The sequence below is a fragment of the Pyricularia oryzae genome, chromosome 2 (genome assembly GCF_000002495.2).
Source record: "Pyricularia oryzae 70-15 chromosome 2, whole genome shotgun sequence".
Taxonomy (NCBI): Eukaryota; Fungi; Ascomycota; class Sordariomycetes; order Magnaporthales; family Pyriculariaceae; genus Pyricularia; species Pyricularia oryzae.
The window spans coordinates 636,575-661,105 of NC_017850.1; the positions used below are offsets into that span (position 1 = coordinate 636,575).

Here is a 24,531-nt window from a genome sequence, read left to right on the forward strand (position 1 = left end):
TACACGCCAGTGGCTTGTACCAAATTGGGTTGACGGCTTTTTTTTCTGTGCGAGACGAAGTTCGCACCAAAATCAACACGGACCCCTCTTAAGTGCCCCCTCTCTACTCTCGCCACATCTCTCTTCTCTTCATGCTGTGCCGCAATCGAGAGCAACCATCTTGCCATTTACAGTAACGATTGAAAGCAGTAAAAAAAAAAAAAAAAAAAAAAAAAAGACTCCCGGCAGGCACCGAGGGAAGAAGAGAAAAAAAAGGGGTGAAATTCTTAATCATCACTCTTTTTAGAACCGTTAGCACAGAGGCTAGTCGTAAGGTTAATCATAATCAAACCAGGCCTCTCTTTCTTTCTAAAACGGCACCATTTTCTTTGGTGACGGCTACTGCTGATCGCTCGAGCACAAAGAGCCTAATGGTCGGGGGGCATGTTCAAAGTTCGGTCGTTTCGTCACCCAGATTGGACGAGACCCTTTATCGACTACGAAATAATTATCAACGTGCCGCATATAGGTGCACAAAAAATCTACCTGAAGCGATCTCCAGGGGCGAAACCTAGATTTTTTTCTTCTGTGCTTCCCCCTCCCCCTCCCTATATAGATCTGATATACGTAGGTAGGTACATGGTAAAAAATCGCTCCGCCCCCTGCCACACGTTAGTTGCCGCGCTCCGTGCATCCGACCCGGCCAACCTCCCCGGACCGCATGCTTGTTGGTGGCCAGTAAATATTTTTAGGTCACTCGCCAATTGATTACTCAATCTCGCCGCCCTGGACCTTGCCGCATCCCGCCAACAGATAATTTAGATGGTGATCCTGCAAAGTACAAAGAAGATAATGCACATATTGCAGGAGTGAATTTGAACACCACTACAGTACCAAGTATCACCTCAAGTACGTGAAGCTCGAGGGAGAGAGCACAAATGTGTCATCAGTACGGCACACAACCTGAAAGGAATTCTCTTTTTTTTTTATTTCGCTCTGTCGCTTTTTCCTCTGTTGTTTGCAAGGGCTTGCCTCCCAAACAACCAAAACTTGCGACAACACTCCCATCATGTAAAGCTCTACTGCACCCCTATTTAAGCGTGGATATATATATAATACAGCCCAAAGTTTGCAAGAAGAAAAAAAGAGAGCGAGCCCGTACTGACTGACATCAAGGCGAAAATACGAAACCAAAACAGCAACGAAAGTCAGGGAAAGACCCAAGAAGGAAACGATCTTAGGTCGGGTATAGGAACGACACCAGCCAGCGAACAAGGAAAACACCGACATAAGAAAGAAAAGAAAAGAATATATAGCCGCCAGCTGGTATCAAGAAAAACTGAAACAATCCAAGCCCAAAGATAGGAATACAACTCCAGATCAATAAGTCATCCCAGGAAAAAAGACAGCACCAACCCCTTGTTTTTTCTTTTTCAAAAGACAACCCATTAATGTTTGTGCCGAGAAGGAAACAATGTGAACCCGCGGGGGTAGAATCTGAGAGAGGAGAGTCCTCTGGAGAAAACGTGGAAAGTGTATGAAAGAAAAGAAAAGAAGAAAAAGCTACCAGGCTAAGCAGTCAGTGAAGCATTACATGCTTCAGACCTGCAAAGCTAACGCAGGCTTCGGTTCATGCATAAGCTGGTCGTCCGCTGGGATGGCAGGGGCTTTTCGTTCGCTGGCAATTCTGACGCTGCCGCGCACGCCACGAACAATTTGGCCACTCTCGACACGATCCTGAATCTGCATAGAGAAAACAGTCAGTACTGTCCGAAGTCGAGCCGATAGTTTCGTAGAGGTGTAGGCTGTTGGCAATAAATTCATACCATCTCATCAAGTATGCGGCTCATTTCGTCCACGCTCTTTGTCCGCTTCTTAATCCCAGACATTTGTCGAGCAAGCGATGGCGGTGACGGTGCTGCTTCACTTGGTGGTGACCCCAGCGGGGATTTTGGCTTCGCTAGCCCTTCCATGATCTGTGATGTGCGCGGCTCGCTCGGCGATTTTGCACTGCCGTCCATGATCTGTGATGTCCGCATCTCGGTCCGCGACTCGACTCGGTCCGCATTGTCCCTCGACCGCGCGGCGCTCCGCAGTGCACTCAGCATCCGATCCTTGTCGTCCAGACGAGCACGAAGCTCGGCAATCTCGGCATCCTTCTCCTTGATTACTGTCGCTACGCTGTGGTCCTCGCCGACCATGATACCCTTGGAACCTCCCATACCGACTGATGCCCGTGCTGAACTTGTCCTCCTAGCCTGTAGCAAGCGCTTCTCCAGCGTTGCGATGTATCGGTTCTTGTCCGTCAGATCGGCCTGCAGCGCACGGTTTTGAGCCGCCAGAGATGCTACCCCGTCTCCATATTCGCCATGACTGTCGTCTTCCTCAACATTCATCTCTCCCACACTGCTCGACACCCGCCGGCTGCTGGTGCGTCGGCCAAGAGTAGAAGAAGATGATGTCATTGACGATGTCCTCTCCAGAAGAGATCGCCCACTGGTTGTACCCATTGACCTAACCGAGACGAGCGACGATCGAGGGTGCATTCCCAGCGAGCTGTATGACCCGTTCGAGTTGACGCCTGTCGATTTGGAGCTCAAAATCAGCCTGTTCAGATGGTCGATTCTCTCCTTGAGTGCTGTGCGCGCAAGCTGCATCTCGAGAAGCTGCTCCTCGTGGCGATGCTCGGCTTCTTTTTCGCGAGCCTTTTCCTCCTCGACATCTTTTGTCTTGTCTTCTTCGGTATCCTTTCCCTTGTTGCCCTTCGCTTGCGAATTCAGCTGAGACTTGAGCTCCTGGATTTCCATACGGTATCTCTCAAGAAGAACCCTCGCACCACCCTCGCCACCTGCTCCAAGAGCTTCCTCAGCCTTCTTCGCATGACTGACGATGCTGTTCTTGGCGCGTGCTGCAAATTTGAGTGTGTTGATCGTCTCACTGACGTGTGTATTCCCTCCAGCCACGCTACCTCCAGCGCCAGTCTGGATCGTACAGAGAATGCTGACGAGTGAATTGCCAGAGAGGGCGCCTTGCAACAGCCTAGTCAACTTGCTGTCTCGGTACGGGAGATGTTTTCCATCCTTGTCAGACATCTTTCCGTCCTTGTCCTTGTATTCGGACAGTTTCGAGATAACTGTGCCTAGAGTCAACAAGCTCTTGTTGATGTGCGAGCCTTCGGTACGGCGCTCCTTGCTCTCGGCAGCCTTTTCTGAGCCTGCCAAGTCGATCAAGCTCAAAGTGGAGACACGTACGCCGCCGGGAAGCATGCCGGACCGCTTGCTGTCGCCACCCGGCGTAGCAGTACCCGGTACTCGTTCCCGACTTTCCACAACAATCTGTACGACAGCGTGGCTTCGAGAACTCCTGGCGTTGAACTGTGTGCTGGCCGTCCTGCGCGCCTGGTCACCACGTGCAATGACACGCAGCAGCTGGGTCGGACTTTGCACGATTTCCTCCTTGAGCGGACTGGCATAGACTCCACGCTTGCTGTCCTCACGCAACTTGATCTCCTCTTGAGCCGTGTTACCGCCAACCCCGCCGGTCGGCATGCTAAGGAGATCATGGATCCTTTCGTTGTAGATCTCCAGATAGCTGACGCGTAACAGAAACTCCCTCGAGGGTGTCTCTCGGATATATGAGAAGATGTCCGTGATCGCTAGTGGAATAACTCCAGGTGACGAAGCAGTACCCTGCATGGAGAAAGTCTTTCCAGTACCCGTCATTCCATACGCAAACACAGTGCCGTGGTAGCCCTCCATGACTCTCCTGACCAAGCGCTTGGCACTGTGATCATATACCTTTGAGTTGTCGTCGTGTGTTGCGAAAACATTATCTGCCGAGCCCAGTCAGTAAAACGCCCCTCGAACCTGCGGTTTTTGCAAGTCACATACCGTAGAAGTAATCACCACCCTCTTTGCCGCGGTATGAAATGAGCGACCTTCTTCCATCGACCATCCATTCTCCCTCTGTCCTCCCGTGATCATTAGAGCCCGCATCAGGTCGCACCCTGACGCTGACTATCACATTTCCCTTGCCATCGATTTTTGATGTTCTCTTGCTTTCGCCCCCGGCGCCTGACTTCTGTTGCGTGCCATCCGTCATATCGTCGTACTGCGTTGCCGAGGTTGAGTATGAGTCTTGTGCTGATGAGCTACGACTCTGTGGCGGTGATCCTACACTGATGAAGCCATCGGAGCTCCTGGCGCCCGCATTACGGACAGATTTTATTCCTTCTGAGCCGTTTAGCAGGCTTGGCGTGTTTCCCGAGGTGTGGGTATCTGTACTTATCGCGGTTTTCGGTCTTCGGGCGGCGGATGCGCCACTGGAGAGGGGACTGGGTGGAAGGCTGGCACGGCCGCTATCGCCACGAGGAGGTTGAGGAAATGAGTTGATGCTGACTGTCTTGCGGATGGTCTTGGTACCTGGGCCAACAATACCAGAGACCGATCGCGGCTGTGGTAACGCAGTTGTTGGTGCTGGCGTTGAGGGAGGAAGAAAGGAGGTTGATGGAGCGCGCAGGCCGCTCCTAGGTGTGCTGCTGGCTGAACGTGAGGGGGCGACGATGCCTCCAGCGGCCTTTCGTGTTTTCCCGACGGGCAAGGCGGGGAGGGCCGAGGTCGGTGGCCCGTTGGCCGCCCTCGGGAGGGTGGTGGTTGACATTGTTGATGCGCGACGTGCTTGCGTACGTGCAGCGGCTATAACTCTAACAAAGATGGTTCGACGTCTGCATTCAATCGATGCGAGTTCAATCGTACAGTGCACCGGTGATCGGGTCCATTAATTTTTTTGTTTTGTTTTGGGGGAATTATGCACCCAACGGAATGAAGGTGTTGCTATATGCGTTGGGAACGAGCGGTCGGGCGCTGGTGCAAGCGCAGCGGACGGCGACTGGATGGCGGTGGTAGTCGGCGGTAAGGGTTGGGTTGAAGTGAGTTGGAAGCCGCTTTGCTCGTCGCAGCGTAACCCAGGCGGAGAGCCCACCCGCACAAAAGAAAGCCAGGGGAGCCCAGGGTTCGTGCCTGGTAACTAATACTGTCCAGGATGGGGTAGCCTGTATTGTAAGCGCGGAGCTCCGCTGTGGGTTTGAAACGTCGTTATGCGTGAATAAAGCAGAAATCATAAAGAATGAAAGGGCAAAAAAGTGGCTGGGCTTCGCTATGCTTTCTCGCTTCCCGGGGTCTCACTGACAAAGGTACGGGAGTAAGTGCCCGCAGGAAAGCGGGCGAACGAATGTCGAGTACGCTGGGTATGGACTTATGGATGAGACAGATGAAAAGTGCGACAACCAAACGGTTCGACAATGGAGCCAAGGCTGTGTCGAGCCAAAAAAAAAAAAAAAAAAACTGTGGCGGCTGACAGCCAACAACGCTAGGATCGAGAGACAAGTAAGAATAAAAATAAAATAAAATAAAAAAACAGTGACATACCGGCAGGATCAGGGTCGGGACTTGGTGACTGGCAGCTAACAACAGTTCGAGACAAAACGTTCGCGCATAGAATGGTCTAGGTAAGCTTGCGGGAAATGATGCAAGCTGACCAGTCGACGGTTGCGCACGTCCGAGAAAACTTGCTAGTGTTCGTCCGTACTTCAGATGATGATCTGGTCTTGCAGGTCCAGGTGCGTTACCTGGTTTGAATCGAACAACGATCTGAGAGGATCAACACAAAGTTTGGAGCGGTTCAGATCTTTGGTTTGGTTCGTCAATGCTCAGGTTCAGGTGGTTGGAAACAATCAGAGTTGGTTGCCCAAGACTGCCCGATACGATCAGTTTGGTTCGGGGTGTGGTGGCGCGACGACACGACAACAGACGGACGAGTCCGTAAAGGGTTTTTGGCTGTTCGATGCAATTAAACCGCGAGAAGGGTACGTAGTCGTGGGCGTAAACGATGCTGTGGCCTCTGACAATAGAGGAAAACAACGTCTTTGTCCCTCCTTGAGCGATAGATTATGCCCGGGCGACGGTGCTGATGGGAGGGGCAACGCGACTCGAGGGATAGATCAGGTAGGTGCCGAGCTAGCTGTCCGAGGTAGGAAATATGACGAGCCGACCAACTGCCCGGACTTTTTTGGTAGTTGCTTGACTTGCACAGCTTGGGGAAAGGGTGGCCAGGATCCGTCGATTGGGCTAGGCTCTTTTTTTTCTCCCTCTTGAAGATTCCTTCGTTACCAGTTCAAGGCTGTCACTCAAACCCAGTTTCACACTCACTCAAGCCACTCACTCCCATTACAGAAAAAATCTGGTTCGAAGTGGATAAATCAGATTGCACACCATTTAACAACCAATACTTTGGCACAACCCAGAATTCAAAGACCAACCGAATGCGCCATTAGATTGGATGATGCGGTTCATCAGACAATCAAGCTAAGCCAATCGAATACATCTTCGACCGTTAAGCTTTGAGCACCTGATTTTCCTTTTTTACGTCTCCTTTTTCTTCTGTTTCTTCCAGCCCTCTTTCTTCTGCCCTGCTTTTTTTGCGTCTGTCATCTGCGGAGACGAATCTACAAAGTGCATGGTTCCGTTCCCCATCCCTGTCCACAGAGAGGTCCCAATTCCTCTGCTGCACCCTTATTCTGTCCACTGGGGAGAAGAGTCGTTCACCCCGGTCACCGTCTCCTTGCAATGACTTTTTTTTTTTTTTTTTTTTACTCGGCGAATGCACCCTACCCCTTTACCAACCTCGCACAAGCCCCGATTGCCCCCATGACCCTTGCGTCACGTTGAATGTGGGGAGCTGTCGAAAAGAAGATAAAGGGAAATTTGGAGCAAGGGCAGAGCTGCACATGCGCCTGTATTGTGTTCTCTGTGTGTGCGTGTGTGTGTGTGTTGTGTTCTTCTATGGTGGCTTCGGCACTGCGACGCCGCACGGGATGATTTAATTGATAGCTGATCACTGCCAATCTTGATGATTCTTTAGGTGTAGTGCTGTCGACAAGCTACACAATTTAATGCAAGGGACCCGGTCCGGCGGGCACGCGGTGGCTGAATCACTGGCTTGGCCGCAAAACACTCAAACCCCTTTTATCCTAGGACGGACGTATACAGTAGATTGGTATGAACGGCTCAGCTTGCTTTACCCCGTAGTGCCCCTTGCTAGAAAAGGCAAGCGTTGCATCTCCTGTCTGCCCTGTAGCTGGAGAAAAGGGAGAAAGGAGTGCCTTTTTCAGTATCAATCCCGATCCCTGGGGCATGATCAAGGATGATCGTGTTTATACATTTTTACTTTTTTTTTCTTTTTTTTTTGAAGTCTGTCCATGTCGGGCGGATTATGGGAATCGTTGGTTGACGTGCCACGTACATTCGGGCAAAGGGGACGTGGTGGCCCTGGTGGGTGTCCCGGTTGTTATAATAGGGTATCCACACGCGTCAGAGAGATTTGGCAAATGACATGGTGAAATTGGATGCACCCGGTGGTCCTGTCGTCGTGGTGACACGGCCCCGGAACCACATCGGGGAAGGGAGGGAACGCTTGCACTAGCTTCACAAAGTAAAATGGTCATAAAGAAACCGAGCCGACCGTGTGGAAAATCCACGATGATCCCTGGATTGACCGGCCCGCCACTTGGATACGGGTTAGTGCTACAGCTACTGCTAGTCGCAGCAGTTTTTAGCAGCAACAGTACCTACCAGCAGCGACGGGCAAAAAAAGATGGGCGGGCAGATGCAACAATCAATGCATAAGTGACGGCTTTAGGCATGTACCTCGTGCGGGCGGCCACGAGCTGAACAAATCGTGGGGACGCTAAAACTCGGGAGCGTAATTAAGGTATCAAAAAGTCTCACCACTGACGAGTGCCAATAGCACAAGAGAGGGACAAGAAGAAAATAAAATAGTATTGGGGGAATCCGTCCCTGCATCCCATCACATCACACAAACGAGACAAGTAGACACAGCCGTGTGCCTTGTCCGATCTGCCCCCCCTTTTTTCCGCTTCACAAGCAAGGCAAGCCAAGTGAGGTACTTTAGAAGTTCAGACTAGGATAAGGTACCTACTTTGTGCGACGTTCGGTTCGCGTAACGACTGGACCAAGAATGAGGAGACAACTTTGCCACCCACAATTGTATATCAACCGGTAATGGCGAATTGATTGCTCAAAACATGAATGAGGCTGAGACGACGTCAAAGTAGCTTCCATCTATTTTTTACCATCTCTGCATATGAGAGTCTAATTTCAATCTCATGGGTTCAATCCTTGTGGGGAATTCAAATAGAACAAATAGCATGATACGCGCGGCAATAATAATCCATTGTTCGCTCCTGGGCTGTTGCTGTTGCTGTTGGTTTTGGAATGGATGCATAGTGGACACATTGACAATGCCCCCCGAAGCTTCAAAGGCAGTAACAGTGCATTACAGGAAGGAACCCGTTGCGTTTTTGTGGGTACTGACCTGCCGGCTGCGACCCTGTGATAGATGCAGATGCGGCTTGTTGGAATGGGTGTCGCAAGGATCAGCGTACATGGGGTGATGCCCAATTTACCCCCCAGTAAGCCAACCATAAGGAAAGCTCCCCCTTGCCTTGGCCTTTTTGCTAACGGATTACCAAGTACTATGTAATTCTGTAGCAGTCAGTATTAGAGGATACGACGTTGCAACTGTGATCAAGGCTGCAGATTGTCTCTTTTAGGAAAGATGAACAAGAGAACTCTGGTTCACTTAGATGAGCGAATTTTAAAAAGGTGAAGGAAAGAAAGAAGAAAAATAGCCTGACCCTGACCGAGGCAAAAATCCAACATTTCCGTGGTTGCGGTGGGTATGGTTTGGTTCGATCAAACGACGAAAACAAAAAAAAAAAAAATGACAGACGCAAGTAATGATGCGTGCAGTAGCGGAGCGGTTCGTTCAACGGCGTCAGTGTCTCGGCTCGGTCTGTTCCAAGGGGTCCCCGAGGAGGCAGATAAGGCAGGGTGCAAGGTTGAGCTTGCACAAAATTACCGTACGTAGAACAAAGCAACGAAAACCCTCCGCCAGCCCGTCGTCGTCTCCCCCCTCAAGGGACTTCTATTCCACCCAAGCTCTGACCACAGAAAGGTCCCGTCCCTACCACAAAGACAAGTTGAGCGGGCTGAGGCTGGGGTTTGTGTTTTTTTGGGCCCGGTTGGCCGGGTTAGCTGACGATTTTTTCCCAAGGGTATTATGGGCCGATCATCGGGATTTATGCAGTATCAAAAACAAAGCCGTGTGGCCCAAGCCTGGACGGTTCCCGCTGCCTAACCCAAGTGACGAGGCGGCCAAGGCGACGGCGGCAACCACTAGTTTCTGGGACCTTTTTTTTTCGTTGCCGATTGCTCCCTCTTTTCGTCAACCAACCCCCCCCATAGTACTGTATGTGCTCACTACAAATTCAGCAATATAGCCAGGAATTCGGGTCACGTCTGTGCGGGAACGGAACGGCTGCTGGCTCAACAAAGCTGATGGTCCACGATCTGTTCGCCTCCCAAGGGGGAGGGAGGGTCTGGTTCGCCGGCTAGCAAATCCGATTTCCGAAGCTACTTGCAAGTGTGTCATGGACTCGCAGGACTCGGTAATCTACGTCGAGTCTTTATGGTGCACAACGATAATAATCCGAATCGCGGCATAGCAACAGTTTTTTATACCTACCAATACTTGCCAGAGCGCCGACAAGAGAGAAAAAAAAAAGAAAAAAAAGACAGGGCCTTGTTTATTTGTTTTGTTTTATTGCTTTCATTCTCACTCTTTTTTGACTCGCTAGACTTTTGGATAAAAGCCACGGCTTCCTACCTTTCTACCTGGGGAAAAACAGGCCTTCAAAGTCTTTAATCGGAAACGAATTACCTCCGAGTGTAACACGCAATAGTGTATCGATTTGGTTGCTTTCCTTGTCTTTCATTATTTATTCTTCTCTCGATCCCGCCCTTTGTGCCACCACACTGTGAAATTCGCAATCGGGGTTCTTTCTTTTTTTCTTTTTTTTCTCTCTCTTTCTCTTTCTCTCTCTACTCTTTGTTGCTTATTTCCCATGTGGTGATTGTGATTGCATCTGTACCCAATACGCCTCAAGCAACTTTTCGTCCGTTAAATAACCGCCCTGCCGTGTTGATCGTATGCGAGTTCCCCCTTGCTGCAGATCTCCAAACAATCGTCGGACTCGAGGGACAAAAAAGCACCTTGTCCCAACTTCCCAAAAAGGCTCTCGAGTCAAGCTTCTTTGACCACGATAAGCTATCGATATCTTTTTTTTTTTTTTTTTTTTTTCGTCTTCCGTCCGTACTCCAACCTCACCCTTACTTTTTTTGTGCAAACCAGCTACCTCCCTGGCGCCAAGATTGTGATTCTCGCCACGCACAAGGATACTCCAGCCGCCTTGATGCTACGTGTTTGCTGCTGTAATTACACTGCTGTCGATTGTGCAGCAAATTTTGCCTCGGGTTGCCTGGGACGGGGAGAGGGGAAAACAAGACGAATATGAAGAATAAAAACAAATGGAAGGAATGGAATAAAAATTTGCAAAGGAAAAAAAAACACTAGAACAAATCCATAAAAGAAACTTTTTTTTTATATTTGTGGCCACATCACCTCTCTTTTGCAAAGAATCTCATTTTAAACTACTTCGTACGACTCGCGCCTTGAACATGGCAGATTATCACGTTCAAAGCCGTATTTGCCACGGGAGTGTACGAGGAAGGGCAAGGACGGGCCGGTAATTTGGCGACCCTGGGTGATTTTATGGTTTTACAAAAGTATATCTTTTTGTACGGGCCGAGTGTGTGGCTATAGTCGAGTCTGTTACATCGTGATCCTCATGTACGGACGATCCCATTGTCGATCATACGAGTGATAGCGTGCTTGTGATATGATATAGTCGTCAAGCCCTGGGAGATATCGTATAGTCGGGGGGGTATAGGTGTTACCGGCTATCGTGTTTGCTTTTAGTTTGTATGCATCGCAACCGTTTTAAAATAGCTTGATCTATTAAGCTGCAGTCTCATGGGGTTCTATGTAAGTTGCCGTTTTCGGTAGTGGACACCGACGCCAAATATGCAGAGAGAATATGCTTGAAACGAGAATATTGATCGGTGTCTTGCATATGAACATTGGTCTCTATCACAATGCTCTCGAGGCGATCAAACCTCTTGAGATAACAACAGAATTACAAGATAGCATGTGAATTGTCGAGGGACTCATTGCTGCCGTGACAAACTCCACAGTCATCTCCATAGTCATCATAATTCTGATTATCGTACATCTCCCCTGTCACAACCCCATCCTAACTCACCAACAACCTCACCCCTCGTCCCACGCTGCCCGTCTCAAAAACCTCCACCATCCCAGCTCCGACCGCCTCGGCGAGAATCCACTCGAACTGCAAGCCCATGAAATCCCGCCACCGCCTCGTGCGCCCGGGCAGCGTGCCGACCTTTTCGCCGCGCGCCAGCCGCGCCGCCTCCTGCACCCCGCTACCCTTTGCCGTCCCGCCCTCCCACTTCTCCTTGAGCAGGTACTCGGGCGCCTCGCGATGCGGTAGCCGCGCTAGTAGCGTTTTGAAGTGCTCCAACGCCGCCGTCACCAGCTTGAGGAACGCTCCGGCCCCGGGCACGGCGATCCGATATTCTGTCGTCCCCGTCCCTCCGCCGGCCGGCCATGGAGAACCAGCCCCTCCCCTGCCGGTAGCGTGTTCACGTGCCCCACCCTGTCCGCCCACCGCCCATACCGTCCCGGACGGCGCCCTCGCCACCGTAGCTAGCGACAGCAGCGTGGTCCTGTCCTCTGGCCGCGAGAAGATGCCGTCCGCGGCCGCGCGGCCCTGCACCGCGCTAGTGAGAAACCCTGCGCGGAACAGCTTCTCAACCTGCGCCACACCGAGCCCAGAGTCTGGTCCAGCCACGACCGTCGCAGCGCCGGGCCGATCCCTCAGCATCGCGGCGTAGGCCTCTCGCGTGCCGTCATCCAACCCCTGCGCCCGCCCCACCAGCGCCTCGTAGTCAGCCGCCAGGACCAGGACCTCGCCCGCAACGCCCCTGGTGGGTACGTCGACCCTCCTGAGGACGCCGGCGCGGACGAGCTCGACCGTCTCGCGCTCGACGGCGGTCGGCGTGGCGGTCAGTAGCGCCTGGACGTGCGCGGCCGAGACCACAGGTGGGATGCACTCCCTCCTGGAGGCGAGGGTCATGCGCAGCGCCGACGAGGTGCCGCGCGTGGGGAGTGGCGCAAACATGTTCTCCCGCGCGTGACGCACTGCCTGCGGGACGTCGCGCAGGCGCATGTCAGTGGTCAGGGCTGCGACGAGGCCGTGGTCGTCGAGCGGGTGGTTGAGGATGTCCTGGTCATCGTCTTGGTCATGGTCGTAGTGGCGGCTTGGCGTTGGTTGCTTCTCAGACAAATTCCCCGACGAGGAGGGCTTTCTGCGTTGCAGATTTGTTGGCCATGGTGAGGATGACGAGGTGCTGATGGTTGATGGCCTGGATGAGGACGGGCCTTGTTTCTTCTTGACACGGTTCGAGTCGCCAAGGATTGATCGCAGGCTCATGTCAGCTCAGGTTTGGGGTCGCAGGTGATCAAGATGCGAACAAATCAGGACGGCAAGACATGGAAAGCCCCGCGTCAACAAGTAAAATACTCGGTCGATTTTCTGTGATGCAGAAGCAAGATGTGACAGTTGGGGGGGAGTCGAGCGTGACAGCTTCAGCTGCCGAGTGAAGCAATTGGTGGCGAGTTGGGGGTAGGAATGACTAATGCTCAATCGCCACCACAACCAGTTTTTAGAGGCAACCTAGCTAGGTAAGGTAGGTACCCAGTACGGCAGTTGCATAGGACCGCCAATCAAGGTAAGCAATCAGGTGAATGTAGCCGCAAACGGAAACATTGTGGCACACCTAATGAACAGACTGAAACCAAACGGAGGAGGCTCGATATATCATAAATGTAATAACAATATCACAGCAGCAAAAGTAAATCTTAATGGCAAACAAATTAGGTATTGTACCGTTTGTTTGCCTTGCTGGGTTAACCCATTTAGGCTCACTTACACTGTGGGATGTGTCAGTGACAAATCGTATTATACAGGATAGAGAAACAAAATTCCAGCAGTAATTTGAACATGTAGGCCAATTTGGATTTACAAGCCTTTATACCAAAAAAAAAAAATATCGATTCGTAAACATGTTTGCATAATCCCACATTCCACCGTCAGAAACAACACAGCATCACTCCTCATCCACCAATTCCCCAGCACGTCGTCTCTTCAGCATATCCAACAAAAACCCCAACAGCTCCTCGGTCGAGACCTGCAGCCTCGCAGACTTTTGCCCCCTCCTCCCCTCCCGGCAGTACACCTCCCCGACCATCTCCGCCGCCAGCGTCTCAATGTCCCTCCCGTTGGACCAATCCCTCGTCGCGATCAGCTTGCCCATGACCCTGAGGACCTTTTCCTTCTGCCTGGGGTCCGGGTCCTCCCTGTCGCGGATCGCAATGCCCATCTGACCAATCAGCTGCCCCAAGAACTTGATGCACTGCCCGGGCGTCAGCTGCGGGAACACCACCTCTGTCGCGAAGCGGCTGTGCAGGCCCCGGTTGGCCTTCATGAGCCGGTCCATGTCGTCGCTGTACCCGACCAGGATGACCACCACCTTGCGCCGGTACCGCTCCTTGGTGAGGCTGTCGACCAGCTCGGCGACCGCCTCCTCCTCGAACGACCGGCCCGTCTTGCGGCCCGCCGTCCCCGTCGCGAGGCGGTATGCCTCGTCGATGAAGAGGACCTTGCCGAGCGCTCTGTCCAGCAGCGCGCGGAGCTTGGGCGCCGTCTCGCCCAGGTACTTGCCGATAAAGTCCGACACGGAGCACTCGATCACCTCGTTGGTCGTCAGGAGCCCCATGTCGTAGAAGATCTGGCCCAGCTTCCTGGCCGTCGTCGTCTTGCCCGTCCCGGGAGGTCCCTTGAACACAAATGTGAAGGGTACGTGAGAGCCCGGCTCAACCCCGTGCAGGCGCATGCCGGCCAGCATCTCCTGATATCTCGTAAACTGCCTGACGATTTGGCCAAAGCCCACAAACTCCTTGAAGAGATCTTCGCATCTGCTCAGAGTCTCGGACCCTCGCCGCCAGTCTGGGTCGAAATCTTCAGGTTCCAGCACCGCAGACTGGTTCAGCCAGAAGCTGTGCTTTGGGGCCACCACCGCCTTCTCACCCGAGGTCTGACCAGCAGCCGCAGCAGCCTCCTTCCGAAGCCGTGCCCTCCGCGACGCCAGTCCCTTGCGGATCAAGATTTCGATATTTTTGCAGTTGCCAAAGCCCGGCCTGTGCCTCGCCCTCGACAAGATCTGCCCCGCAACCTTTTTGGCCTGCTCGCTGGCGGTGACGTTGGCCTCGACCAGCTTCACGTCCAGTATCTTGACCAGCTCGGGAGGGTCGTAGTCCGGAAACTCAAACGCGTCTTCAAGGGCAAACCTGGTGCGCAGGCCGCGGTGGCACTTGTCAAACATGTCACGCAGGCCCTGCGCGTCGCCAACGAGAAATATGCAGCCGCCGTCCCGGCCCGAGGACGCAGCGGCGTCGGTGGCGAGCGTTTGTGCGATTGCAAAGAGCGGCGGGTCCTTGCTGTCGGTTTCTGCAGAGGCGCTGTTGGGAGCGTCCGGACACAGATTCGAGGCGTCGTCGATGATGAGGACTTTGCCCTCGCCGGCGACGAGTGCCTTGTTCGTCTGTTCGATGGCGTAGCTACTGTTGAAGTTGATCAAGTCCGCCGGGCCTTTGCAAACCACCTCTTTGTTATCCACTAGACCCAAATCGATCAAGACCTGACCAAAGAGTTTTGCCGCTGTGGTCTTTCCCGTTCCTGGCGGTCCCATGAAGACGCGGTTGAGGTTGACCTTGACCGGCTCCTTGCCCTGCAATTCGAGCTCATAGTTTGCCCGGGGAAGGTCCATGAGCTCCTCCATGGCCTCTTTGAGCGTATCCAGCCCCACCATGGCGTTGAGTTCGCGGTATGCTTTGCTCGTCTCCCGCAGGTCTGCGGGCGGGGGACCGACGAGATCTTCCTTTGTGAAAAGAAAATCATCTGGGGCATCGCCTTGCTCGCCGCCCTTGGCCCATTCGACGCGGTCCCGCTGAAGCCTTACGGCCTGACGATGAGCCGCCTTTTCCATCGCCTCCTTGACGGTATGGAGATTCTCAAACGCGTCTTTTCCTCTACCCCGTCCCATCCTCGCAGCAAGGATCCGTGGATAGGGCCCGTCGATGCCACCCTCGACATTCATACCTCTCTTCTTGATCAACTTGACCAAATGAACCTGGAGCTCACGGTCGGAATAGTCCTTCAGGTTGATGTCCCGACATTCGCCACGCCATTTCGAGCTCTTGTCATGGTCGAAGCCCATCTCCGTTTCCAATTTGTCAAAGAGGCGCTTTACGAGATGGTAATCTGCTTGCATCTGTTAGACTTTTTTTTTTTTTTTTTTTTTCAATCGCGAGGCCGCGGCCCCTAACACAGTACCAATCTCAGGGGTGAATTCTACATTACCAATGCCTGTTTTGCTCTCCACTTTCCACACAATCGCATCTCCCCCCAGATCCTCGCCCCGTCTACGCCTGGCCTCGATGGCGGCTTTGCCCTGCAGAAGCTCGGATTTGACCTGCTCCAGCCCAATCAGACACATCGCCTGATCGAGCGCCTCGCTGACGGCGCCCTCCTCCCTCTTCTGCCGCAGCCATTCGAGGCGGGACGGCGAGTCGTCGTCTAAATCTTCCGGGACGTTTCCCAGACACGCCTCCTCCTCTTTTTCGGCCTTGGTGTTTCCCGCCTCCTCCTCATCTTCAGATTCGGGAGGTATATCTCCATCATCCCCGTCCTCTTGCTCTGGTTCGGAAGCCTTCTTTTGATCAAATCCCGGATAACCGTCGTCACCTTCAGGGGTCATTGGCTCCGTGGCTGGCTCTGGACATGAGTCTGAGCATGGTTTTGTCTCGAGCTCGTCGTCAACTTTCGGCTGACCCGAGGCGGCTTCCACGGAATTTCCTTCCCCGGACGGTGTGGTAGCGTCGGACTGGTCAATGTTCTGCACCTCCTGAGCAGCGCTCCCACCCTGCTGGTCCTCTGAATCCAGTTCCCGAGTGGTTTCTTTATTGGGCGCATTTTCATCCTTCAGGGGCACATTCGAATCTGAAATCGTGTCCACGGACGCCAAACTCTGCTGCGTGTTGCTGGCGGCCACTTCACCAGAGTCCTGACTTGGACTTTGATCTGGGTCAGCCATGCCGTGTACTTTGTCAGCAGACAATCAGTTTTTAGTTGCTGGGCGGTTCTTTTTTTGAGGAAAGCATCCTGTGCAGCAATCCGCTGTCCTAAAACGTAAAGAGAACAGCTGCTTTGTTAGTCGAGTCCGCCAAGCCGCAGCCAAAGCGGGGGTGGCCACAGCCTTACTTGCATCGCCCTGCTATATAATCATAGTATTCCAGCTTCTGTTGTACAAGGGTGAATATTGAGGAAAACCCCCCAGCCCACGGTATCTTCCCGCCCGCTGGGTTCAGGGGCCAGGCGTGTAGCTGCGTTAGCATGGGTCCATTCCCGTCGAGACATCTCATCTACCGCGGACGAACAAACTGCAAAAGTCAGTCTATAATTAACAGACTGGAGAAAGTTAATTCCGCTGGAATAGATAAGAGGAGCGAGGACACATTCCAGTGGAGCAAACATTCTGCATCTTGCATAAGCGCGATCCCCACCGTAGGCAACAAAGTGATAGCGTGATATCGTGCAAGCAGCCCATGTCAGCAATGGAACAGACTATTAGCCTTGGCAATCGTGGGAGGTAAGAAATGGGCCCCTGTCTACTCCACCGCCAATACGAAGCTGTAGACGATGGCTGCAGCAATGCCGTACCATAGCTGTAGCCTGGCTGTCCAACCCATCAAATTGACATGCATCCTCGATACTGTATGTATTGCTATGATCAGCTATAGGAAATATACAGCACGCACCGGTATACTCGGCCTAATGAGCTCACCTGATGTTCGCCACTGGTTGCGCCGTGGGTGTATTGTTTTGCCGAGGGAGGGACAACATGTCCATAGTTGGAATAGTAGCTCTATTGTTCTCGAAAGGCGACCCGCAGCGCTCACTCATCGTCGCCCGTCGCCCGAACCGCCCCGGAACCAGCGCCGTTTTTAAAGATATTAAACTCGTTCTCCACGACCCTGCTCAACCCCGTAGCCTTGACGGTGACCAATGCAGTGTGAAAGTGGTTCAGCGTTAGTGTCCGGTCCGTCGTGTCTTCTTCCTGCTCCCATATGCACTGCCTGGCCGCCGCCACGCACATGTTCTTCAGATCGGAGCCGCTATAGTGCGTAGTCATTTTTGCAAGCTTCTCTATCGTAACGTCCGGAGCAAGCCTTTCGCCCGTCAGAAGTAGTTGCAGGATACCGCTACGTTGTGCCAAGCTTGGGAGATCCAGGTGGATGCGCTCAGGTGCTCGCCGCAGGACGGCCGGGTCGAGATCGGTTGGCCTGTTGGTGGCGAGCAGGACAAAGGGCGAATCGAGGCCGCTCATAAGTCCGTCCCATTCCATGAGGAACTGGTTGAGCATGGCACGAATATGGCGCCTCTCGCCTGCCTTGCGGTTCCCCAGCATCGCATCGGCCTCGTCGATGAAGATGATGCATGGATGAAGCTTGCGTGCCAGAGAGAATAGCGCCTGTATTACCTTTTCGTCATCGCCATGACACTTTTGGAAGATCTCGGCCGTCGAGGCACAAATCATATTGAAGCCAGACTCGCGCGCTGTCGCTTTGGCGAGCAGACTTTTCCCTGTACCAGGAGGCCCAAAAAGGATCGCACCGGTGGTTTTGTTGGCGGCCAGGATGCCTGTGCTGAAAGCCTTGGGGCGGCAGAGGGAAAGTTTGGTTGCGCGCTCCAGCTGAGCGGTGATCTTTGGATCGACGTGTATGTTGCCATATTTTGCAGGTATGCTGTCTGCAAAAGTCGTCAGCATGATGTGGTCAAAATCTCGATGCTCAAGACTAGAGCACGTACCTGTGTTTACGATAAAGTCTAGTAGCATCATCTCCCATTTCCCCTTTGCCAAGGACCGATATCTCCTCATCTTTTTGGCATGCGCGGCTTTGCCAACATCCGATACGACCGATTCAAGGTCACTGTCATAAACCTCTCGCTGCCCGGCATGGTGACCACCACGGTCCTCGTCCGAAGACGAACCGCCTGGTCGGGCACGAGAGGTCGGCAATTGTCCCCTTCGTGCCGGAGCAGACTGCTCTTCACCTGACTTGCCATGACTTTTCGAACCATAGTAATCATCCAGGTGATCCATCTCGGCCTCGGACTCATACACATCGTCCATAATTAGTGGCACTTTCAGATGTATGTCCTCAACCGTTGCTTGAGCATCCGACCCCTGCTTGGCAATGCCGCCAGTGCCACGACGCGTAATCTTGCGCTTCCGAAAGAATTCCACATCGCTGTGGTCGGAATCGGACTTGGCTTTGGCTTTGTTCTTCTCATGACGCGCATGAGTAGGCTCGGTTGAGACCCTCCGGGGACGACGAACAACTGGCTCAACCTGAGCAGCCGAGTATGTCGAGACTCTCCGTGGGGGTTTTGGCGAACCTTCAGCACTGTGGAGAGCGTTGGCCTGCTTCCATGCGGCTTGGACCCGAGAAGGCTCTGCTGTCACTGTCATGGTGGGGAAAATTGGTGCTACTGGCCGCTCCGCACGTTGGATTGGTGGTGCTGATGCCTCCACTGATTGTTGTATTCTCGGGTCAACAAGGCGCAAGTAGTTGTGGTAAGAGCAAGCTTTCGACATTGATCCATCATCTCGTTTGTCCTCCATGGTTGCCATGATAGTTGTCTGTTGTATCTTTTGTTTGTTCTTGAATCTCATTTGTGACTGTACTGGATATGTTGAGCAATTTAGAGAAGAGGTAGAGGCTGCCGATGGCTGTGTTATCGTAGAGGGGTCTGGACATGCACGCCAAGCATCCATGGATTCATTTCAGGGGCCTGCCGTTGTTCTCTCAGCTGAAAAATTGAGGTGGCATCCACAGGCCCCATCCACAGACCAGGTTCGGGCTTAACGCCGGCTTACATGCAGTCGAGTTCGCCTCCCGCCGGATTCCTTGATTAATGGCTCAGGATGCGTGGTAAATGGTGTTGAAATGGAAGAAGAAAAAAAAAACCAGCTTACAGTCTTTCACTGCCTGGAGAGTTTTGAGAAAAGAAAAAGACTGTTTTCTGGGCAAAACATTGTACTGAAGACCCTTGTCTTTTAGAACATATTCGTATTCTCCAGCAGCTGAAGATTCATGGTTGTCACTTTGTGTTGTGTCGGTAAGGCTGGAGACCAACAGGGATGAACATCAAGCAGTCTTTATGCTTAACTTCTGAGGTCCCCGCACAAATCAAGCTTAACGACTGTTCGTATGCTACTGATAATCTACATGGTGCTAAGTCAGTCTGCTCTATAATCGTTGACTCGGACGCCATGGAGGAGAAGAAGTCGACAACACAATCTGTCACCCAGCCTTCATCGGCGACAATCTCGCCCACGCCGAGCCAGCGTAGAAGGACGCGATCAGCTGGCCTCAAAAGGAGTACCAAGACCCGAATCTTCCACAGATTCAACACTGGATTTGCAACAGCCGGCGAGGGTGTCGAGGCTGCTCCGACGTCGGATCTGTGTTGCACAGTTGATGACATACTTTGCGCCGACAGCCCTCCTGCCGACACAGACTCTGAATATCCGCAATTTGATGACATCGGCGCATATGCAATCACCGAACACACGGTGCTTTCTGAGACGATTTGGCGGAACGAGGCGAATCGTTTGTTCCGTTTTCTCGAAAACCCCGAGGAGCCTGCCCAGTTCAAGAACCGGGACTTTTTCAAGGTCGGCGATGAGGCAGCGCACAAGTCCTTGTCTGCACTCGCCGACAAGATATTCACTGCTATGTCGCTATGTGTGCTCGACAACGAGTGCATCACAGTGCGCTTCAGTCCACAGGCATCAAGCAGGACGCGTCTGAAGAAGTTGATCATGCAAGCCCAGGTTGCTTCCCAGGCGAATGACGGCAGCAAGCGATTGGATCGGGAAGCGTATGAGCGAGAGCAGGTTGCAATGTTTGACCTCGTCGATTACATATCTGTCGTCCTGTCCAGGCTCATCACTCAAACTGGCGCTGGAAATCACTGGCAGGCGTCGGTTCTGTGCGCGTTGGTGAAGCGCGTGGCCAAGATCAAAATCATGCTACTAGACCTTGCCGAGAATGCCGACCTGGCCGCGAAGGAAGGCGAGTCGGTATTGGAGGACAGTCGCGACGCTAGAGATGTCAGTTCGGGCATGATCGAAGAGGAGGAGGAGTGTGAAGAAATCCTAAGAATCATTGCAGCCGAAACGAGAGACGGTCTCACATCCTTCCAAAGCGCCCAAGTTGCATCATACTGTGTCAACCAAAGCAAGGTTCGTTCTGGACTGGACATTCTGATGAGGTCCATCATCATGCCGTTGCGGTGTTTGAACAGGTCTGGGCTTGGTCATGCAACGTATGAGATTGCTGGACTTGTTTATGAGACGGGCTTCCAGGGTTTCAAGGTATGTCCCCTGTCCACTCCTTGTCAATGGAAACAAAACTGGTGATGTTAACTGTCGAGGCCGCATAGACGCTTCTGTACCAAGACCGTGAGCTTGAGTACTCGGCGACCTCGAATCTGGACAACCTCAAGGCGGCGGATCCAGCGTTTCGGATGCTGAACCAGACCGTCAGGCACATGAAGAATCTCCATCAAGGAGGCGACCCATCCGATATAGTTAGAGGGCGTGATGTTAGGACTTTCATCGAGTGGACATACAGTGGCGCAACTACAGGCCATACTGGTGACTCTCCCGCACGCAACGACAAGAAGCTCGAATCGTTGGAGCTGGAGTATATGGACGAAATCATAACAGTCATGGTCCCGTTGGTAACGACGGATCCGAAAATGGTTTCTGAGCTGAACAGCTTCAGGAGCATCGTGGTCCTCAGCAAGGAGAACCGTGATCCCGTTCGTGAGCACGAGGACTCGGACTTTGCCGCCTTCTTCCGGATGCACACAAACACATTCGATGACGAACGCGGCTACCAAAGTACAATGCGACTCAAAACGGCCTTTGACGACGGCTACTTTGAACGCTGTCGACTGATCGACCCCGAAGCTAGAAACGATAGCTCTAGTGAGCTAATATTTGACCTGAGAGCAAAGATAATGGAGCATGAGTGGGTTATGGACGAGACCTCGGTAGTCGTAAGTTGCCCACGTTATGTTTTGTCAGTAATGGCTGTTGCGGTAATCCTCGGTGCCGGAGGTCTCGTGATCGGATTCACCGTCGGCGACCGCATCGAGGCAGTCGATCCTTTTCAAATTGCTTCATACGCTTGGCTCTTTGCTGCATTCGTCATACTGGTCTGTAAGAGTGTCCTCGTGCGAGAATGGTCCTGGGCAGACTTTCTGAGGTCTCGAGTGCGGTGCCGATCCGTGTCGGAGCTCGAAGCGGTGACGGGTTTCCCGGGACAGATGATAATTGCAAAGCTGCTACACGACGAGAGTAGCGGCGGGATCCTGTCGACACGCGGGCCGTACAATTCTGTTTTCCTACGTAGGAACAACGAGGGCTTCTCGATTGATCAGCCGATCAGCACCTCGACCATGTTGATGAGCGGATTGACGCCTTTGAAGGTTGTCACGCCCAAAGGCTATGCGCTTGTTTGTCTGGACTCGCGGCACAAAACTAGACTGCGTGTGATTGAACACCAGGCAGATCCGAAGGAGCAGTATCTTGTTTGTGAGGATGTCAGTCGGAAGCAAAGAAGAGCCAGAGAAGGCGATGGAGCAGCCGAGAAGTTGAAAAGCACAAAATTGCAGCTTTTCTTGACCAGGGATGTCAAGTGGAAGCGGGTGTTAGGTATTTACGATGCAGAGAACGTTGTGTTTGTCTAGAGATCAAGTAAGCTGCTGTAGAAGATAAACCTGAATTTGTTCATCGACAGATCAAATGAGCAACCATAGAGCAAAATTGAACCGAGTTTGTGCGAAATTGTTTGGGTAGGGCTCGCGCCTACCTATCAAGGGTTAATGATATTGTCCCTGACTTGGGAAGAATCTGTTTCAAGGAAACTTCGAGGAAGGTGGAACCAACGCTAGCCCCGATACTCACGACACTTGCATTGTTCCAGAATAAACTTATCCAAGGAATGCAACCATGCCTTGTTCTATATCTAAAGAAGAATAAACTTCAAATCCTACGAGACCAAAAAGTCTACAAATATCTCAACCGCCTCGTAGCATACGCCGCTCCCACGGCGCTGATAGCCCCTATGAACAGGCAAATCCCGATGGCGTTTGGCCCGTCACTCGGCGCCTGGGGCAGCTCCTCGCCACCGCCGCCATGCGACAGCTCAGGGCTCTTGCCGGGCTCCAGGATGGCAAACACGACCGCGCTGATAAAAGTTCCAATGAACTGCGGCAGCGTCGTGTAGATGTTCAGTATCCCAAAGTAGATACCGCTGAGCTCGCCACCACCTCCGCCGACCCTGGTCCCGTTGCCATCCTCAAGGAGAGCCGCCTGTGGAGCAGAGCTAGGCGCCGCGGCCGCGGCCACAACCTCCGTCTCCTCGCCGTTGACCCTGATGACGGGTGTGAGCAGCTCCACGGCCGAGGACGTGCTCAAGCGCCGGTACGGCTGGCCGGTGATGCCGTGCGTCATGCGGTTGACCTCGACGCCCATGAGAGCGGTGGGCGCCCACATGGAGATGGTCCAGGGGATGCCGCAGAGCGCGACCAGGATCGTGGCGAACCGGAAGGACGACGCCAGCGGTGCCATGAACATGGCAAAGGCGAACATGATGTATCCAAACGTCCAGACCGTGAGCAGGTCGGGTTTGAGGTGGCCAAGTTGGCCTAGCGAGCGGGCGACGCCGGGGAACCACGAGTGAAGGAAACTCTGCGACTTGGCCGCCTGTGATGTGACGGGTATGCCATCGTCGTCCTCGTCGTCGTCCTCTGGACTGCGGACCAGGGGCGGAATAAGCCATGCGCCGAGGAACGTGATTATGGAATACACCGTCAGTGCGTAGCTGCCAATGCGACCCATCTCTCCCAGTGCATCACTGCTGCTCTTGGCATCGGCGGGAACGTCATAGCGAAAGTACGTCTCGCCCACCCAAGTGCTACTCTAAAAGTGACAGAATTCAATGCTCAGTCAGCCATTGTTTTTTTTTTTTCACAAATATCCCCAAGGGAACCAAACGCAGAACTCACATAGATCAAAAACGGATACCACCCGATCCACGACCAAAACACAGCCCAGCAGATCGCCTGGATCCTCACCGGCAGGGTCATCAGCGTGCTCCAAATCTGCCTAGGGACCTTGAACCTCTCACCACCGGCCACCAAACCCTTAGGCTCTGGCGCCGGCGCGACAAGTACGCGCTCAGAGACGGCCCAGCACGTGAGTGTCGAGAAGAAGAGGATGCCCGAGGCGGCGATGAGGGTGAGCTGCTTGAACTGCGTCTCGCCGAGGGTGGTGCCCAGCAGCGCGACCAGGTCGATGGCGCCGGCCCCGTATCCGAGGATGTGGCCGATGGCGCTCATGCGGCTCGCCCATGCGGCGCCGTCTTGCTGCTTGTGCATGGGCAGCGTGTCGACGATGAGGGACCGCGCGCACGACATGACGGCGTTGATGGCAAAGTCGGTCGTGTACAGAGCGAGTACCGCCAGCGCGATGGTCAGGAACCCTGTGAAGCCATTGTTTTCGGGATGGTCTCTCCTAATGGCAGTGGGTACTTCCGCTGCTGCTGCTGCTGCTGCTCCCGCCGCCGAGCTGGGGATGAAGAAAGATACAATGTCACGCGTGAAGCCGAGTGTGAGCAGGCCCATGGCTACAATGACTGAGCACATCATTATGAACGGTCGTCGCCGTCCCCATTTTGATGTCCATGTATCCGATATCACGCCGATGACGGGCTGAACTATCAGACCAGACAAGGGGCCAGCAATCCAGACCAGGGATGTTTGGCCTTTTGTAAGGCCCAAAGAGAGAAGGTACGGGGTGCAGTCTGATTGCCGTGAGATTCAAAGTCAGCATAAGCCACTTCTCTGTATCGCAACGCAACACCATCGCACCCTCCTGGCAGGTTGACTACCAGGCAACGGGGAACGAGTGGGGAACGAGTGGGGAACGAGGGTTGTCATCAACCTACAAGTCATCTCCACACCCCAAGTGAACGTCACCCCAACAGCGTTGCACGTCAACAGTACCATGCGCATCGTGTCAGAGCCGCCCTTGATGGCGGCCCTGCCCGACCAAGTGGCCATGTCCGTGGGTGTGTGTGTGTGTGTCCTCGACCGACTGAACCAACGTGTATATTGACGATGTTATCCACCTCTTGATGCCTGCTATTCCACCAACCCAACACACCTCCTGCTACGGCGCAAATGCCGGTATCGGACCTCCAGTGCTTGCCGTTATCGCGATCTACGGTCGATCGTTTGTATCGTGCAATTGTAGGTAAATGTGTGCCCAGTATCGCTGTACCGGGAGCAAACGA

General features: G+C 53.1%; 7 protein-coding genes across 7 annotated transcripts; 2 read left to right on the plus strand and 5 right to left on the minus strand.

Annotated features, from left to right (window-relative positions):
- Positions 1-863: 863 nt before the first annotated feature.
- MGG_04366 (kinesin-II 85 kDa subunit) lies at positions 864-6,261 on the minus strand. Its single transcript, XM_003713429.1, has 4 exons — positions 5,406-6,261; positions 3,870-5,010; positions 1,806-3,811; positions 864-1,722 (listed from the first exon to the last, which is right to left on the minus strand). Exons 2-4 carry the CDS (start codon positions 4,636-4,638, stop codon positions 1,579-1,581), a joined length of 2,919 nt encoding a protein of 972 aa, XP_003713477.1. The 5' UTR covers positions 4,639-5,010; positions 5,406-6,261; the 3' UTR covers positions 864-1,578.
- Positions 6,262-8,548: 2,287 nt separating this feature from the next.
- On the plus strand, positions 8,549-10,306 carry MGG_15530 (uncharacterized protein). The gene is made up of 2 exons (XM_003713430.1): positions 8,549-8,917; positions 9,112-10,306. The coding sequence occupies exons 1-2, from the start codon at positions 8,737-8,739 to the stop codon at positions 9,300-9,302; spliced, it is 372 nt and encodes a 123-aa protein (XP_003713478.1). The 5' UTR covers positions 8,549-8,736; the 3' UTR covers positions 9,303-10,306.
- A 586-nt stretch (positions 10,307-10,892) lies between these two features.
- On the minus strand, positions 10,893-12,677 carry MGG_04367 (uncharacterized protein). The gene has a single exon (XM_003713431.1). The coding sequence runs from the start codon at positions 12,467-12,469 to the stop codon at positions 11,210-11,212; it is 1,260 nt and encodes a 419-aa protein (XP_003713479.1). The 5' UTR covers positions 12,470-12,677; the 3' UTR covers positions 10,893-11,209.
- Positions 12,678-13,145: 468 nt separating this feature from the next.
- MGG_04368 (stage V sporulation protein K) lies at positions 13,146-16,190 on the minus strand (the record flags this gene model as incomplete). Its single annotated transcript, XM_003713432.1, has 2 exons — positions 13,146-15,368; positions 15,453-16,190. The coding sequence occupies 2 exons, from the start codon at positions 16,188-16,190 to the stop codon at positions 13,146-13,148; spliced, it is 2,961 nt and encodes a 986-aa protein (XP_003713480.1).
- An 861-nt stretch (positions 16,191-17,051) lies between these two features.
- MGG_04369 (spastin) lies at positions 17,052-18,782 on the minus strand (the record flags this gene model as incomplete). The annotated part of the gene is made up of 2 exons (XM_003713433.1): positions 17,052-17,905; positions 17,966-18,782. The coding sequence occupies 2 exons, from the start codon at positions 18,780-18,782 to the stop codon at positions 17,052-17,054; spliced, it is 1,671 nt and encodes a 556-aa protein (XP_003713481.1).
- Positions 18,783-19,109: 327 nt separating this feature from the next.
- On the plus strand, positions 19,110-22,019 carry MGG_04370 (uncharacterized protein). The gene is made up of 2 exons (XM_003713434.1): positions 19,110-20,540; positions 20,609-22,019. Exons 1-2 carry the CDS (start codon positions 19,302-19,304, stop codon positions 21,920-21,922), a joined length of 2,553 nt encoding a protein of 850 aa, XP_003713482.1. The 5' UTR covers positions 19,110-19,301; the 3' UTR covers positions 21,923-22,019.
- Positions 21,940-24,526, minus strand: MGG_04371 (general alpha-glucoside permease). The gene is made up of 3 exons (XM_003713435.1): positions 24,184-24,526; positions 23,243-24,039; positions 21,940-23,156 (listed from the first exon to the last, which is right to left on the minus strand). The coding sequence occupies exons 1-3, from the start codon at positions 24,296-24,298 to the stop codon at positions 22,242-22,244; spliced, it is 1,827 nt and encodes a 608-aa protein (XP_003713483.1). The 5' UTR covers positions 24,299-24,526; the 3' UTR covers positions 21,940-22,241.
- Positions 24,527-24,531: the final 5 nt, after the last annotated feature.